The sequence below is a fragment of the Lepidothrix coronata genome, unplaced genomic scaffold (genome assembly GCF_001604755.1).
Source record: "Lepidothrix coronata isolate B3197 unplaced genomic scaffold, Lepidothrix_coronata-1.0 Scaffold67, whole genome shotgun sequence".
NCBI classification, from domain to species: Eukaryota; Metazoa; Chordata; class Aves; order Passeriformes; family Pipridae; genus Lepidothrix; species Lepidothrix coronata.
The window spans coordinates 4038542-4054695 of record NW_016690247.1 but is presented as its reverse complement, the minus strand read 5'-3'; the positions used below and the strand labels follow the sequence as shown (position 1 = coordinate 4054695).

Genomic DNA, 16154 nt, shown 5'->3' with positions numbered 1-16154 from the left:
TACTGTACACAGCACAGGATGGCAACATTGCTCTTATGGAAAAACAAAGTTTGCGTCATATTGATAAAAGAAATCTTTTCTTGTTCATGTTTTCAGAAAAAAAGCCACAAAACCTGTAAAACTTAGTCTGGAAAAGAAAGACCTGGAGGGTCTAGTAGTGCAGGCAGACAATCTCTGGAAAGGATGTAATGCTTACTTCTCCATTATTTACAGAGTTGATTTCTATTTTTACATATCTTTCTAAATAAATGTCACCAACTGGCACACTAGATGGAGAGGCTGAAATTTTCTGACATGGGTCATACGACAGCTCATATTAAATGCTTTCAAAAAGAGAAATTGAGAATATGAAAAATACTTATTTCCACATGACTAAAATCACTCTGTTCCTCTAAAATGACTGAATAGTCTGTGCTTAAGGGGAAGAAAATATTCAGTGCAATGGATCTGTTGCACAAGTCAAGCTGTGACTGCAGGGTCATTGCTCCCTGACTAGTTCAGGCTCCCTCTGAACAGACTGCTAGTGATGACTTTGGTACTCTGTGACATCAAGTAAGCTTGTGGTTTTTACATACAACAGTGCAGCACTGAATTAACCTTCATGTCTACTTAGCTGGAGACTTTCAGCACCTCTCTCAGAGGAGTTGCTCCCAAATATAACAGGAATGAAATGATTTCGAAGTGGCTGTAAAGGACCCAATCCTTCTTTCTTGCCTCTAGTTCAAAAGCCTGAACTGGGGCAGGGCTGTCTGAGAGGTCATATGGAGTAGAGTAGATCAGTTCATCACTGCATCAGAGGTTTTTTTCAACAAGGGTGATGGCAAAGGAACCAGCACTAAGGCATTAGCCTTGGCAATGGTGGTAGCACATCAGGTTTTTTCAGCTTGTCCTCTGGGAGATAACTCATGCTTGAGGTTTACACTTCCAAGGGAAGGATTTACCTTGCAAAAGTGAAGACTTTTAGCATCGATGTAGGGCCCTGAATTGTGGCAAGTTACCCTGTGCTGTCATGAATTATTTGGAATAATATTATTGGAAAATCTAATTTAGTCATTGCTATTCCCTGCCTATTTGCTCAAGGAAGGATGGAACCAGCCTTGTCCGTGGTGTGTTTTGGTTCTTGGGTTCTCATCATCTGGACAAGTATGTCAACACCAGGATTTCCAAGTTGATAATATGGCCCCCAGGCCTCAGCTTCAGGAATGAAACTTTGGCCATCTCAGTAGATTTCTCAGTAGATTAAAAGGAATGTTTAATGAAATGAACATTCACAACTTTTGCATTTGTGTGGTAAATGAACTCTAGCAACAGGGCAAGACCCGCTCACCAGGAATAGCAAAGGAAGAGCTAACTCAGCTCTGTCCTCACCCTACAATTACATGGAGAGGATAATGCCAACCTACTGTTTAGGACTCGGTGGCCACAGTGGGGTCTTCTGCTTTTGAAACAAATTGAACTGTTGAAAGGAACTAAAATAATTAAAGGCCCATTGTTTTTCAAGCCTTCTTTTTTTGTCTTCTGTGTGCAAAATTGAGAGTCTGCAGATATTTTTATCTGTTTGTGTATGAGAAAGGAATGTTTGTGGCATTTTTTAAAAATATACTGTGAAAGAGAAGAACAATTCTTGAGGAACACTAGAGACAGTACCTATGTGTATGTAGAGGCTCACACATGTACATGCATGTAAAATGTATATTTGTGATATGCATGTTTGTATATATGTGATACACATGATTATATTTACACATGTATGTTTCTGTATATATACATATGAAATAGAATGAAATCGAAATCATGTAGCAATTACATGACATTAAAACAGTTTATAGAATTTAACGTAATTCTGTTCACCAAATCAAATTAAAGTGATCAAATTAACGTCCATTTACTTTCCAAGGATTTACTGGCTGTACCTGCTCAGCAACTTGTGTGCAAGCATTATTACTCATGCCCTTTAATGTATTTAACCCTGTTCCTTTTATTGAAATCAGTTGGAATTACATGCAAACCTGGATGGAGCTACTTCACATTTATCTTTTTCTTAACTTTGTAAACCTTTATATTTCATTTATTCCCAGTGGATGCAAAGGAAGATGAAAGTTGTTTATTGGGGAACTCCCCAATGCTTTTAATTCTATGTTAGTTTCCTCAGAAGTTTTTACTGATTCTTCTAGTTATATTGGTTTTTACGTTTCATTTAGCAGAGCTTTTGGATGTATGGCAACCCTTAAATATATCCTCTGTTCTTGTGGATTCATCCATCTCAAACTTTGAAGTTGTGCAAGTTAGTAGAGACATATCCAATGACTTCTCCACTACCAGAGACTTTTGCCTATCTGGTAAGAAATGGTCATTCATAGTTTTGCAGAAAATACTGATCTGTGAGCCTGAAAACCAAGAACAGCTCCCCCACTTCTGACATAGATACACTGATTTTATTTATTTTTAAATACTACTCGAGTGTTTTTGAATCTAAGAGAAGGGACCTGAAATAGTTTAACAGGTGAAATATACAATAGACATAAAATGCCATACAGTGATTGTGTAATTTTGACACTTCTTGGGCACAGACATCTCTTACTTCTCCAGGCAATGTACAACCTGGAGCATATTGTAGCAAATAATGAAAGTGATGATGTCATATTTTTCTAAAGGACAGTTAAGGGAAGCTCATCCACTGAGACAGGTGAGAGACCCACCTACCACTACTTAAAGTAACCTATAGTGGTGGTGTGTGAGGGTGGTTAACTGAGAGCTGGGATGAAGCAAAGGGAACTGCTTTAATCAACAGCTTGACTAGACAGGAAAGAGTCCTTTAACTACAGATAACTGGGAAATCCTCAATGCTGTAGGGCAGTAGAAATAAGGAAAAGTTCCCACCTACTGCTGAAGATGATAATAGTCCCACTTTTTGCAGTAGATGGTCCTCATCTTGTGAGGGTGAGCAGTGTAACTAACTGGTTTTTTTTCCTTTTCCTGTAACTGTTTGAAGGATTATTTCTAGAGGCAAAGTGTTGGATACCCACCTCTGAGTACAGACTGAGAATTAAACCTTTCTCTGGGGCTCCCTGGGGATTGTTTGAATTCAGATGAGGTTATCAGTACTTTATTAGATAATGCTTTTCTCCTTCTAAAACCTGTGATAATATTTCTCTTGCTATATTATTCCATTTTAAAGCCAATGTAACCTTCTAGTCCTTTGGCTATTTTGGAGAATTTTCTGGGAATTTGAGGACTTTTATATCCCATTATTCTGCTTCAGAGCTACTTTATATCTTGTTGCTTCACCTGTTCTAAACCCTTTCTTTTAAGCATAGTGTAACAATGTCATACAAACTGCTGTGAGGATACATTTTTACTTGCTCTTTTTCTTCATGTTTCACCTTATAGCTTGTTCAAAGAACCAGTCATGTACAGTGGTTACACTAGAAATCCAGCCTTCAGCAATAAGATGCGTTTTCTACCCTGATACACAGATCTGCACACACAGCCTGCAAGGACACAGCTGCCGGGTTTTACTCAAAGAACCTGCTGCCTATATCTACAGGAGACAAGGTAAGAACAGGTTAAGGCTGTGGGGGAGGACCTCAGCTGTGCACAGTTCTTGTGAATGGAGGGGTGAGGAAATCCTCACTAGACATGAAGTGATATAGATGTCTCCTAGACACTTGTCCATTGCTGTTTCAGTGGAGTTACAGCCTAGTACTTTTTGTAAAAATGCATGAAATCATGATGTTACCCTCTAGTGCTGAAGCAGGTATAATAAAGGAAGTCTAGTTTATGAAAGGTGCTTTAGAAAGTGCAGAACAGTAAAACCAAACAAGAACAGTAGTGAAAGTCCAGATCCTTTTCATCTGCAGAAAATGATGTGCCCTTCCTTTTAAACTCCGAGAATTACACACAGAGTGTTGAAAGCCCACTGTCAATTTAAAGTGTTAAGGACCATCTCTGGAGAAAACAAAAAAGCCCACCCCAAAAAGACACCCTTTTTCCCAAATCAGGATGAACTAATATTTTAAAGAAGTGAAAATGATTTAAGAGAGAAAAAGAAATTGTGTAGACAGCGTAGACAGGTAAAAATTCTATTATATGGTTAAATACTTATTTGAAACTAGAAGTTTCATTGGTTTCGTTCCCCTTGATTTCTATAGATACTGTTTTCTTTTCATGTAATACTGATTATTTCATTTATTAGAAGTAATTAGAACCCAGGTAAAAATAAAGGGGAAGGGAAGAAAATTTTCGTTTTTGTTTCACTGAAATTCTGTGAAGAGTCAAGAAGTCAATGAGAACCTTCCAAGTTCAAACTCAATGAGAGAAAAGGGGTTTGTCATTGTCAAGTGCAGCAAAATCAGAGACTGAGACAAAAAAAGCTAGACTTGTGCATTTGTTCTGTACAGTTTGGGTTTTAGTTCCATGGTTTGGAATTTGGTTTCTGCCTATCAAATACATTGTTTTAGGAAAGAAATAGCTCTGTTTTAATGAATTATTTTATAATGAGACAATAACACAAATTTATCTGTTTCATTTAAAGAAGGCAATGGGGCACATAGCAGTTTAAAACTAAGGGAAATAGGGCTGATTTTCATTTCTGAAATGGTAATAACTTGAAAAAGCAAATTATTTTTCCTCTGTTCCCTCTGTGACAGATTTATTCCTGCCCATTTCTGAATTGGATTTGACCCCGTCTGTGTACATCCCGTCACATGGAAATCTGGTGGGCAAATCCCAGGTGATCCACATTGGCTCAGAATGGAGAAATATCAGCCAGTTCCTGGGGGTCCCATATGCTGCCCCTCCCCTTGCAGAGAGGCGCTTCAATCCTCCAGAGCCCTCTGCTTGGGTGGAAACCTGGAATGCCACAGTGGCTCGGTAAGAAACCCCTGTCACCATCTACAGAAGCACTTGTCGGTCCAGGTGTATGAAAGCAGCTGGAGTGATGATCATAATACTCATGTCCTTTCTTACAAAGCAAGCTATAGAGTACAGACAGGTACAACTTTGGGACTTTGATTAGCAAAAAGAATATTTTGTCCATCTATATGTTAAAGCATGCAAGCCCCTTAAGAAAAAAGGCAAATTCCAGTACGTCGCCTTGAATCTATAGGTAACTCCCCACCAACTGTCTGCTGTCTGTCCATTTTCATTCTGAATGGAATTTATACAGGTATTTATGATATTTATACAAATATATTTTGCTCCTACTGAGCCATAAATTTGTAGACATTTAGTCAAACAGCAGGCTCGAAGGGTAAAGACCTTTCCCAAATCTTCGCTCGCGAAGACTGGCCGTACAACCGGAAGCTGTGGGCCTCATATAGAAATTCTCTGCCTAGTTGTGTCCAGGAGATCAGGCTGAAGGACCCAGAAAATCTTTTCTGTCCAAAAACTATTAAAAGGCAAATACTTGCTAAATGGCTTGGACAGAAATACAGAAGTTATAAACATTTAGGTAATGCCTTAAGATGGAAAGAGTGCTAGGAACTGTTTTAACAGATGGGCTAAATTTCTCCTAAGTGCCTCTATCTAGTGTTTCTAGTTGGCTGTCCCTGCTCTCCAGAGCTCTACAGGCATCTCTGTTTGGTGAGTTTAGGTTAGAGGCACTCTACAGACATCACCTTTGTGTGCATGTTTGTGTTTAATTTAGTCTTACAATAGGAGTCTTAATTTTGTTGCATTGGGGAAACAAAATGACAAATTGTGTCTGTTTCCTAAAGAAAAGAGCGTTTAGGTGACACTGCTTAGAATACCAGTGCTGTGGAACATGTCAGGACAGTGGATTACAAAAACCCCAAAGCAAATAAAAATGCAGCAACAACAAGAAACCAGCTATAAGCTTTGAAAGTGGAGTGTTTCTTATAGGACCTTTCTCACAGTGCATCCCTGCTGACTGTTTCACGGCAGACATGAATAGCTGCAAGGAAAAAATAATGATAGAAACAAGAACCGGGAGATCAAAGATGCAGAACAGTCAGAAGGAGAGAACTTGTTAAAGGACTACATGAACTTTCTGTAGAGGAAGTTGGAGAAATCAGGGCTGAGAGCTGGGGTTAGCAGCTCAGGAGCTTCCCAGGCAGCTAATATGGACCTGAGGTCTATTGAGATCATGCACACAGAGCCATGCAGTCCTGTTCAATTCCTGGCACCAAGAGTGGTCCTCATGTGGTTAGTGATGAACTACTTGAGCAAACAAATCTGACCAGGAGCTTCATGGTTAAGGAAATAGGAGGTTTTACAAGGGATCTGGGAGGATGAGGGCCTGCAGGCCTGACATGAATCACCACCTGCTTTGGTGGAAACACACTCTGAGGCTACAGATTTAGACACCTATCAGCTGTGTGGAATCTATTTGGTCCCTCCTTTACTCAGGATTTGTCTCCAGAGGTTTCTAGCAAAGTCTTTGATGAACTGAGTGAAAAGAGATGTGGCATTTGTTTTCTTGGGGAGTTGAAAGAGCATCTGGCCTGTGTTGATCTTGTCCTTCAGGTTGCACCTGACCTGCGGAGGTGTTAACAGCATAACCACAGTAGCCACAACCTCATGTACATTGGATAAGTCTGGTGGGACGTGGCTTTTTGCTTTCTCAGGTTCACAGTGATGTTAAATTAGCACAGACAGCACGAGCTCTTGGTGTCCGCAGCCACAGTGTGGTGTCTGTAGGGCTTTGGTGAGACCTATCTGCCTCTGTGGTCTCCCTTTGAAGACCTGGTGTTGCAATGAGCAGCCTGGCTGGTTTTGAAAACAAATTTAGGGACCTTAGTTAATCTGTTCCTATCTTTTGAATTCACAGTGCTTTCTTAGTCCAATGAAGAATTTGGCCATTATCTTCTATTATTAATTTAAGGTTATCATGGCCAGGCTTTGCTAATGAAGATTTGGGGAGGGCTCTACCCACGTTTGTTACAAGCATGCTGGTGGTTAAAAAGGCCAATATGTGATAGACACGTCCAGTTGCAAAAGGCACAGCAGAAAGACTCTTTAGGTGGTATATTCTGCAAGACACAATTCTTTCTGTGTTGTCTTTTCTCCTCAAGAGTGATCCTGCGTCCTTTCTCAAAAGCATCAGCAGCGTTAAAGATAGTGTGTCTCCAGACCTCCCAATTGGAGGCCAGAGTAGACCAGTTAAAAACATAATTATTTGACTTTTCACTTGGAGAATAGGAGAGACCTCACTCTCTGTATGTATAGAAAGTGTTGATTTTTTTAGGATTCTATAATAATGTCGCTCAATACTTGTATATAATAAACTCATAAGAGCACAGTACTATTAGTGATGGAAGAGAAACATTTATTTATCACCCTGGACCTGATAAAAGACTTAAAAAAACCCAACCCAACCCAACCCAACTAAAACCCCCATCCAGCTATTGAAGTCTCCAGCTGCTGGAAGAGCTGTGGACTTGCCTCGGCAGGTGGCAGCCTTTCCCTGGAGTCGGTCCCAGCATGAAGAGCTTCTGGGAGCTGGACAAAAAAAAAGCTGTGATCATGGGTGATGATTCCTGCTGCCCTGTGGAAAAGCTGTATGATTAGTAGTGTTAGACCTGTTGTCCTGGCAGGATTCCTACCTGGGAATTCATATTTTCTCTGCCTAAAATGGCTTTAGCAGTTTTGGTTGGAGATGATGTGATTCTCTATGTCAGTGGGAAAGCTGTTGAGTGATATCACCATCTTAGGAATCTCCCTTATGGAAAAAAATTGTAGAATTCCATTAAATCTGGTCCTTTTCTTTGTGGTTTTCTATTAATTTCTTCACACCTTCAAGGTAAAATTTTACAAAGGTATTAAAATAATTTAGAAACAATTCTCTGAAATATTACCATCTTTCCTTAGCCTCTTTTTGCTTTTTCTCTAATAAATTGTGATGTTTTTCCATAACTCATTGTCTGATACAAATATGGCTGTAAAGTAGAAGGAACTGGCTTCAAAGTAGCTTATTACTGAACTGCAAAATTCATCCACTTGATTCTTATACTTGATATGCTTGAGCATATGACTCTCATTCAGATGATGGCCAGAGAATGGTTTTCTGTACGTGTTTGGCTCCTGAACTTCTGTTACAAGGTCACTTTTAACATTGATTGGCGTTGTTAATGGTCTGCTTTGCTACTTAAAGCAAAGAGATTTTAAAAATGCATTAAAATTTTAAACTTACTGTATTTTCCCACAGACCATTAGAAAATAAATTAAACATAAAGAAATGGAGCCCACAGACCATTAGAAAATTAATCAAAATATATGTAGCCCACAGACTATTAGAAATTAAAATAAATAACTGACATTTCATCAAAAGAGTGGATTATATAGTTGTGCAGGCAGTAGCAGGGGAGATCTGTGCCTGAGACCCCCAGCTCTGCTCCCCTTGCAGCTGGTGATAATTTTGTGCAGTTTATGTAAAGCGTGAGTTTTTTGAAAACATATTGTCAAGTTCTTAGCTTTTTAAAATGGGACAGGATTTCTGAGGAAGGACTCTTGACATACAAATACATTGCACTGTGTATGTGTGTACAAATCTACATACCTGTTACTAAAATATAGGTGGGCACAGTTTTAAATGTGATTGAGATCTGCAGATTTAATGATTTTATTAAGCTAATGCATCAAAATATAAGGAAATAACACCAGTGGAAAAAGAGTACAAGCCTTTTTATTGTAGCTTTCTCAATTGGTGTCTCTAGGGCAGCGTGTTGGCAACCAGGAGATGGAGAGGCCCCACCACAGTCTGTCAGTGAAGACTGCCTGTATCTGAACATCTTTGTTCCTGCCACCTCTGTAAGTAGGAGACAAGTAGAATTTTTTTTTTAGCTGAGCACTGTCTTTTTTCAAAGTAATTTAACTGACATGAGTGCTTGTTTTTCCTGTGTTCACAGAACCTGCAAAGTTAAATTAGGCACTCTAGTGTTTTTACTAGTGCAAGAGTATTCCCTGCAGACTTTCCATGAGCCGTGTTGGGTAACCAGGAGGAAAGCGTACTAAAAAGCTAGAAAAAAGAGACAGACAAAGAGAGAAACAAAGGACAAGAAGAAGGTGGGGGCAAAGGTGGAGAAATTAGGGATAGAAATGGCAATGTTCCTGCAATGAGATCAACTGTCCAGCAGACAATAACGTGAGACAATACATCAACACTTGCCACCAGTCAGGGAGCTGCTGATGGTTTTCTTTCACCCTCATATTTACTGTTCCCCTGTTGACATTTGTGGGAGATCTGTTGAGGAATGAGAGTGGCAAAGCAATGCTAGATTTGTGGATAGCTCACAGAGCATAAAAATAGACGTTTCAAAAATGACTGGGCCACTGGTACAATGTGAGGAATCGTCATTTGAAAGTTCTTGATTTTCTCATTCTAAAAGATATAAAAGAAAGCTTCAAGTTAAAGCCAAGCTAAAATGATTGGCCAGTCCCTGGGGGGCTGGGGATAAAGCTGCTGAATAACATATGAATCTCATTGAAGAGCGGGCTCAGAGACAGGAACTGTTTCTTTCCACAGTACTGGAAATTTTCAGAAGGTGATGGTAGTTATAGTAGAAATTTATAAGTCTGTCATACTTCATGTCTGGAAAGAGCTGGTCTAGCTATCTGACAGCAGCACAGAGAGTGCCTTGCAGGCCCGTTTTAATCATCAGAGAGACCAGCAGTCTGTCTTCTCCCTGCAGCATCAGACTGTCATTTTGCCTCAAGTGCAGTCACCGCTTATTGAAACCATCAGGTCACTGTCCCAGGCAGTTTGCCATCTATGCTTAAGAGCTGCTTTCAAAATAGTTTTTTGAAAGCATTGTATTTTCTACCATCTGATAGACTAAATAGGCTTGTCTCTTCTCCTGGGGGTCCTGTGAGCTGAATCCCTCTTTTGTAGAGGTGTAAAGTAGAAGTAGATCCAATCAAGTCAATCAGTTTCACATGTAGAAGTCCAGCCCAAGAGAGAACTAAAACTTCTGGTTTTGCAGAAGTAGTTGGGAGCAGAAAGCATTGCATTTTCCTGTCTCTTTTTGTGGTGAGCTCTATTTTTTACTCACAGAGAACTATAGTTATGTATTTTCAGCCCATGGAAGGTTAAATCAGCTAGTAAATATTGAATATAAAATCTCTTGAAAAGCAGTGAATGCAGAGGTCATTCAGGAGCATTTTGAGCCTCAACAAGAGCACAGTGCAGGGACTGATGCCTGTTGCCAAAGGACTCTCAAAGTATCAATCAGTGAAGAAGGTGAATGACATCACTTCATTTTGCTTCTGTAGCTACAAGTACCACAATTAAACTGGCACTTCTGATTTTTTCCATCCGTAATCATCACCACCTGTCACACTAGCAAAGCAAAGCTGTGCTTTGCCTTAATTTAAGAAGAGTTTAATTGTACAATCATGATTTTAAAATCTCCACTAAATAGGAATAGAAAGTGTACCCTCTCTCCTCCTACCCCATCCCCTGCACATGTTATTCCCATCCTTAGTGCATCATCCCCATTGCACTCAATTATTTACTGAACAATATTTTGCAGTAGTAAAAGCACTGTAGGTTGCCTGGCTTGGTAGAGTTTAAATCGATCCCTGCCAAGTGTTTTTTACAGAAGGATGAGCAGGGAGGGTTGGACCAGATAACCCCACCGGTTGTCCCTTCCAACATTACCCATTCTGTGATTCTGTGATAGAGAAGATGGTTCCGAATATTATGAAGCCTTTCAGACTTCCTGGTGCTGCTGAACTTCATTCTCCTGTTAGGGTTTTCACATGGGACCTAAGACCTTGCAGTCATGAGACTATGATGGAGCTGCTGGGCTTCCCATTGCTGGATGCAGACTAGATATGGGAATGCTACATCCATACACTTGGCACTGTGCACAGTCCCGGTGCTAAATCTTCCCCTGAATTACTCCATATCTGTTGCAGCTGTTGCAAATGGCTTTGGTTTGCCATTTCAAAATTTTTTTGCCTGACTTAACATTTCTTAAGCTTTTCATCACTATAGCATTGGGTAAAGTCACTCAGAATAATGTAATATGCAATTTACAGGGCAGCTGGGGGGCATGGTGCTACAGAGGCTGTGGACACATGTGAAATGCTTAGTGTGAACCTCAGGCTTAACCATGGTGAACTGAGGGGATGGAGCAGGCTCAATATGATGGTTAATACTGTTTTAGCTGACATGGCTCTATGTGGTTGTATTTCAGAATGAGTTTCCATGTGAAAACACATTATTTCATTTTTTCTTTACCTCCATCTCTCTCTGTGCTGCGTGCAGTGCAGAAATGGGAACCACAGACAAGGTACTGCAAATTAGGCAATTTCAATTCGGAGAAGTTAATGAGAAAAAGCAGCAAGTCTCAGTGCTTGCAATTTCTTGGGTTTTCTTGGTAACATTGTCATGTTCACAAGAAGCCCCTGAAGTGATTCACCAGATAGATAAATGAGGAGTGTGCACAGCTGTGAAAAATTAAGGGCAGCTGAGGGGTGTTTGCCTTCTATTCCATAATTTTTCAGGATGCTGCTTCTCCTATACAGCCAATCATGTTTTTGCTGGAGACACCCTTTGCCAGAACAGATGGCGCTGCTGTGTTTAGCTAAGCTCCATCCAGAAAATAACAGCAGCAGAGCTCATTGCCCTCTAACTGCAGGGAAAACCAACCCCAGATGCACTTTGATGCTGCTGCAGGGGTCACCAGCTCTTCTTCAGAAAACACCGCCAGCTGCCAATGCAGAAAGTGGGACGGTGGGGGTGTGTAACCTGCTGCTGAGCAGAGGAGAGAGAAGCCTCCTTCAGGATAGTCCCAAAGTGGGCAATAGGGGATGAAAGTGCTAAATGGAAAATTGGGGTTACACTTTGAAAAAACCTTTCTAGCATTGGAGCAAGTTATTCTGCTTTATTCAGCAGGAAAGAAAAAAAAAGGCAAAAACTCAAACAAAACCCCTCCGTATGTTTCACTGAGGGTATTTCTTTAGACTGTCATCTTGGTAGAACTGTAACCTGCTGGTATGTGCTGAGGTCTCCTGCCTGGCTGCAGCCCTTCTCCTGTTTCCCTCTTGTTTGAACTTTTCCTGAATGTTTGTGTGAAGCAGGTATGCTTTAGCAAAGATAAGCCCACCACATGCTCAGTGGCCAAGGCAAGAGGAGCTGCCTTGGGCTAACCTAGAGGAGATATTGACTGGTGGAACACAATGATGCTATTAGATCCACCTTATACTGGACAGAGTGCCCTCTTTAATGGTATATAGGTAATTGTGGACAATTTGTGGACAATTATGGACAATAGCCATTGAATTCCAGACAGATAGCCAGATACCCCCTCATTATGGTCACTCATAAAGAGCTATAAATGGCTTAGATAATGTTAATGGGGAAGATGCTTGTGTTCTCATCAGTGATTGACAAAAGCAGTTGGCTACAGGAATAGTAACCAGGTTGTTGTCATGGCAGGTCAAAAATATGTCTGTGTTGCTGTTCTTCCACAATGGAGGGAGTTACAGTGCTGAGGAGGGAAAGACAACCCTAGATGGATCCTACCTCGCTGCCATCGGTAACGTCATTGTCGTGACTGCAAACTACCGGGTCGGTGTCTTTGGCTTCCTTAGTACTGGTAAGTCATGGATTTCCAGAACAAACACAGCTATGGGATAAATTGCATTCTGTAACACTTCTGCTTCTGATTTTTTTTTTTTAAAGTAGTTTTTTAACTTGAGAAACCCATATATTTCACTGATTTGTTTTTTTTCTTTTTTTTTGAAAAGAAAAATGGTCAAGAAATGGTGGTGACTAGATCTGAAGAGAAAGGGGAAGGGTTGGAGGCAAAGGGACAACAAACCAAACTCAAGCATCCGTATCAAAGCCCTGGCTAGACTTCTGTTTGCAAATGCAACTGTGGATATTGGGTTTTGCAGACATACATGAAGATAGGTTAGGCATCAAAATTCCTGCTAATCCCAGTGGCCTACCGTTGCGGGTATGGTTTTCAATGACTCCAACTTCCAAATTGTTCCATCCATAAAATTTTGCTGATGCTCTGTTATGCCCATGTCAGAGTGGGGAAGAGGCAGAGAGGAATAACTGCAGGTTCATGGTAAGAAGAATGCGAAAGGATGGAAGTATGGCACAAAGATGGTTAGTTCCTCAGCAGTTCAGCTTGACTTCTCCTCTGAAGGACTTGCCACATTTAATTTGAATCTGTTAGCCCTCCATGCTAACTGCATGTTCTGTGTTTGCAACTCTTCCCCATACTCTAGTGTAAAGGACACTTTTGCTCTCCTATTGCCCCCTAATATCAATTGCTATTGAAAATTATACAAATTCCCATCACAAAGAGGCACATACACATGAAAATGTACATTGGATCTCCCTAAACCTTTGTGGTAGTGCCATCTGCTCTTTGGGATTGTTTTTTTTTTCTTTTTTTTTTTTCATTTTGACTTTTATTAGATTTACCTGTTTAAGCAAATAGAGAATACTTTTCTTTATACCATCTTTCACTTCTACCTGGGGCAGGGGAACTAAGGTAGAGAGACGTGGAGAAAAAATGCAACAGTTCCAAGTGGAGCTCTGTTTCCATTGGTCTTGTAGCAATTCTTGGTCTTCTTTGTGGGCATTTTAATACCTTTATAACCTTTAGGAGGTTATATTTGCCATGTTTGCAATTACCAGACCTACATACTTTGCATCATGATTCTTTTAAGTGTTCACTGCTGGGTAGATTTTGCCCAGTTTGGGGTTATAACTGCAGTTATTGGTTATTTTGTCCCTTCTCTATTCACTATTTTGTTCAAAGCTCACTCCCAGCAAAGCCCATCTTTCATTCAGTATCGAAATCTGGCACTAAAGCTCCTTACTCATTTAGATAAGAAATTGGCTATAGGTGTATCTGTGAGGAAAAAAAAAATCGCTGTTTTCATCAGTGCAAACCTGATGTTTATGAAAGCGATACCATAATTTAATTTTGTCTAGAGCCAAATGCAGTGTGGATATGTGCCGTGGGAGCTTCCATTACGCAGCAGTGCCCACACATTACCCACTAACCTCCTTCAGCCCAGTGAACCTCACCCAGGTTTCTTCCTAAACAGAAACTGCTGGAGGGGCTGAATATTATACACCAGTATTTATGTGATGGTCCGTAATTTCGGGATCAGGAAAATTATTCAGTCTCTTTTTCGTAAGGATCTGCTTACATGTCCCAAAATGTCAAGACATGGGCTTGCTGTACCTGATTGGCATTCCTGCAAACCTTCAGATAGAGGTGGTTCATTACATTTTGGGACTATCTGGGGACCTTTTCCTCATTTGTATGGTGGAGCTGTGGCCAAAGAAAAGTGCAGTCTTTGCTGGCCTCATCCTCTTTGAGAAGTCCTTGGTGTGCATTTAGGAAAATCCTAGTATCCTAGAATCATAGAATATCCTGAGTTGGAAGGGACCTACAAGGAACATCAGATTTCAACTCCTGGCCCTGCACAGGACAACCCCAAGAATCACATCATGTATCAGAGTGTTGTCCAAACAGCAAGCTAAGCTCCATATTCATGGGAAACCTTAAAAATTCCTTCAGTATCACATGCTATCTCCCCTATGTTGCCTTTACTCCATGGGGTGGGGGTAATAAAGTGTGTGTGTTTGTATCAGGGTTCCCAGCAGCAGGGATTTTCAGTCATACCCATTCTGGTCCCCCACAGGTCGATAGAGCATCTTTGAATCCTCCTGCACATGACAGTAGCCACTGGGGATTTTCAATGAATGTTAGCAGTCTGGGTCAAGTAATACAAGGATTTTTCTCAAACAAATCCTTAATGATATTCCAGGGATGTTTTTCATTCTTCATGAAAGACAAATCCTGGTCCTTTGGAAGTTTAGCCATTAGTTTCAAGGGAGGCAGGAGCTCGCCCTTAGGACTGTGGGAACATTAGCAGCAGGACTGTTAGAACACTCTACAATTAGAAATAAAAGTTATGAACTTGTGAGTAATATTAATTTCATTGTCCAACTAAGCAAAGTGCTGAATCCTCTTAAGTTGACTTGTTATAAATTGCAAAACTAGAAATGAAGAAATCGAATGGATATTTAAGGAACTGAAGAACAGTGAAAACAACAGATTTCCTTTTGTTTGGTTGGGATTTTTGTTAGTTCTGTAGCTGTTCTGATCTCAATGGCAGGGCTTTTTCAAGAACTGAAAGAGCTCTTTTTCTTCTTCATACAAAGGGTGTTTAATTTAATTTGCTGTCACTCATTGATGTTACAAAAGAAGATGCACATTCTTACTAGTGCCTTTACCTCTTGCTTTGCATCTAGAAAAATTAAGGTGAATTGCCATTGATACAGATGGCAAGGATATGGAGAAGACAGTCATGTTTTTGGGTTTGATTCTTTTAAGATTCCATTAAATCATATAAAACAGAATGATTGTCATGCTTTTGTTTAGCACTATTGTTCTTCTCCCATTTGGTAATAACAGAAATGCATCTGTATGTTCAGAAGGAAGCAAACAAAGACACTGGTTTCTTTTCAGTCTCCTGTGGTTCTCAGGAATGCAATCTTTTCCTACAAAAAGGCAGTGGAAAAGATTCCTGGCAGACATGTTTCTTTTGGTCTAACTCCTGTGAATGTCCACTGTTCTCCAGTGTGGTACATTTCACAACCTGGTTGTGGTTTTTGCCAGGGCAAAAGGAACTGGTTATATTTCCCTCTTAGAACTTTTTGTTTCATGTATTGGTGGTATTTTAAACAAATGTATATTATATATATATATATAATAATTGTGTGGCTAAAACATCTACATGGATTTACGTATAAAAATTTCTTCACCAAAAGGATTGTCGAGCACTGGAACAGGCAATTCAGGGCAGTGGTGAAGTCACCATTTAAAAGATTTGTAGCTGTGGCACTTGGGGACGTGGTTTAGTGATGGACCTGGAGGTTAACACTTGGATTTGATGATCTTAGGGGTCTCTTCCAACCTAAGTGATTCTATGATTTCACTTCCTCTGGGGATGTCTCACAAGGGATGCAGCAAGTCCTTAAAATGAGATTGCCTTTTCAACAGCACAGAGTGGGTTTATTGTTGGATTGAGGACCCTGGGAACTGGTCGTGGTGTGCAGAAAAAAACTAAAACTAAACCAAAACAAACCCCAAATACTGACCAGGGAAAGCTTTTTCTCCATTGCTTCACTGGTATGGCTTGGACTGTTCATC

At 40.2% G+C, this 16154-nt stretch overlaps 1 protein-coding gene across 1 annotated transcript in view; it reads left to right on the top strand.

Moving 5' to 3' along the window:
- The window catches only part of TG (thyroglobulin), a 150386-nt gene that overhangs the window by 66421 nt on the left and 67811 nt on the right, over positions 1-16154 (top strand). Inside the window, exons 37-41 of the mRNA XM_017818269.1 lie at positions 2202-2339; positions 3391-3555; positions 4650-4872; positions 8676-8769; positions 12404-12563. Coding sequence (XP_017673758.1) covers positions 2202-2339; positions 3391-3555; positions 4650-4872; positions 8676-8769; positions 12404-12563 — 780 coding nt within the window. The remainder of the gene's footprint in view (positions 1-2201; positions 2340-3390; positions 3556-4649; positions 4873-8675; positions 8770-12403; positions 12564-16154) is intronic.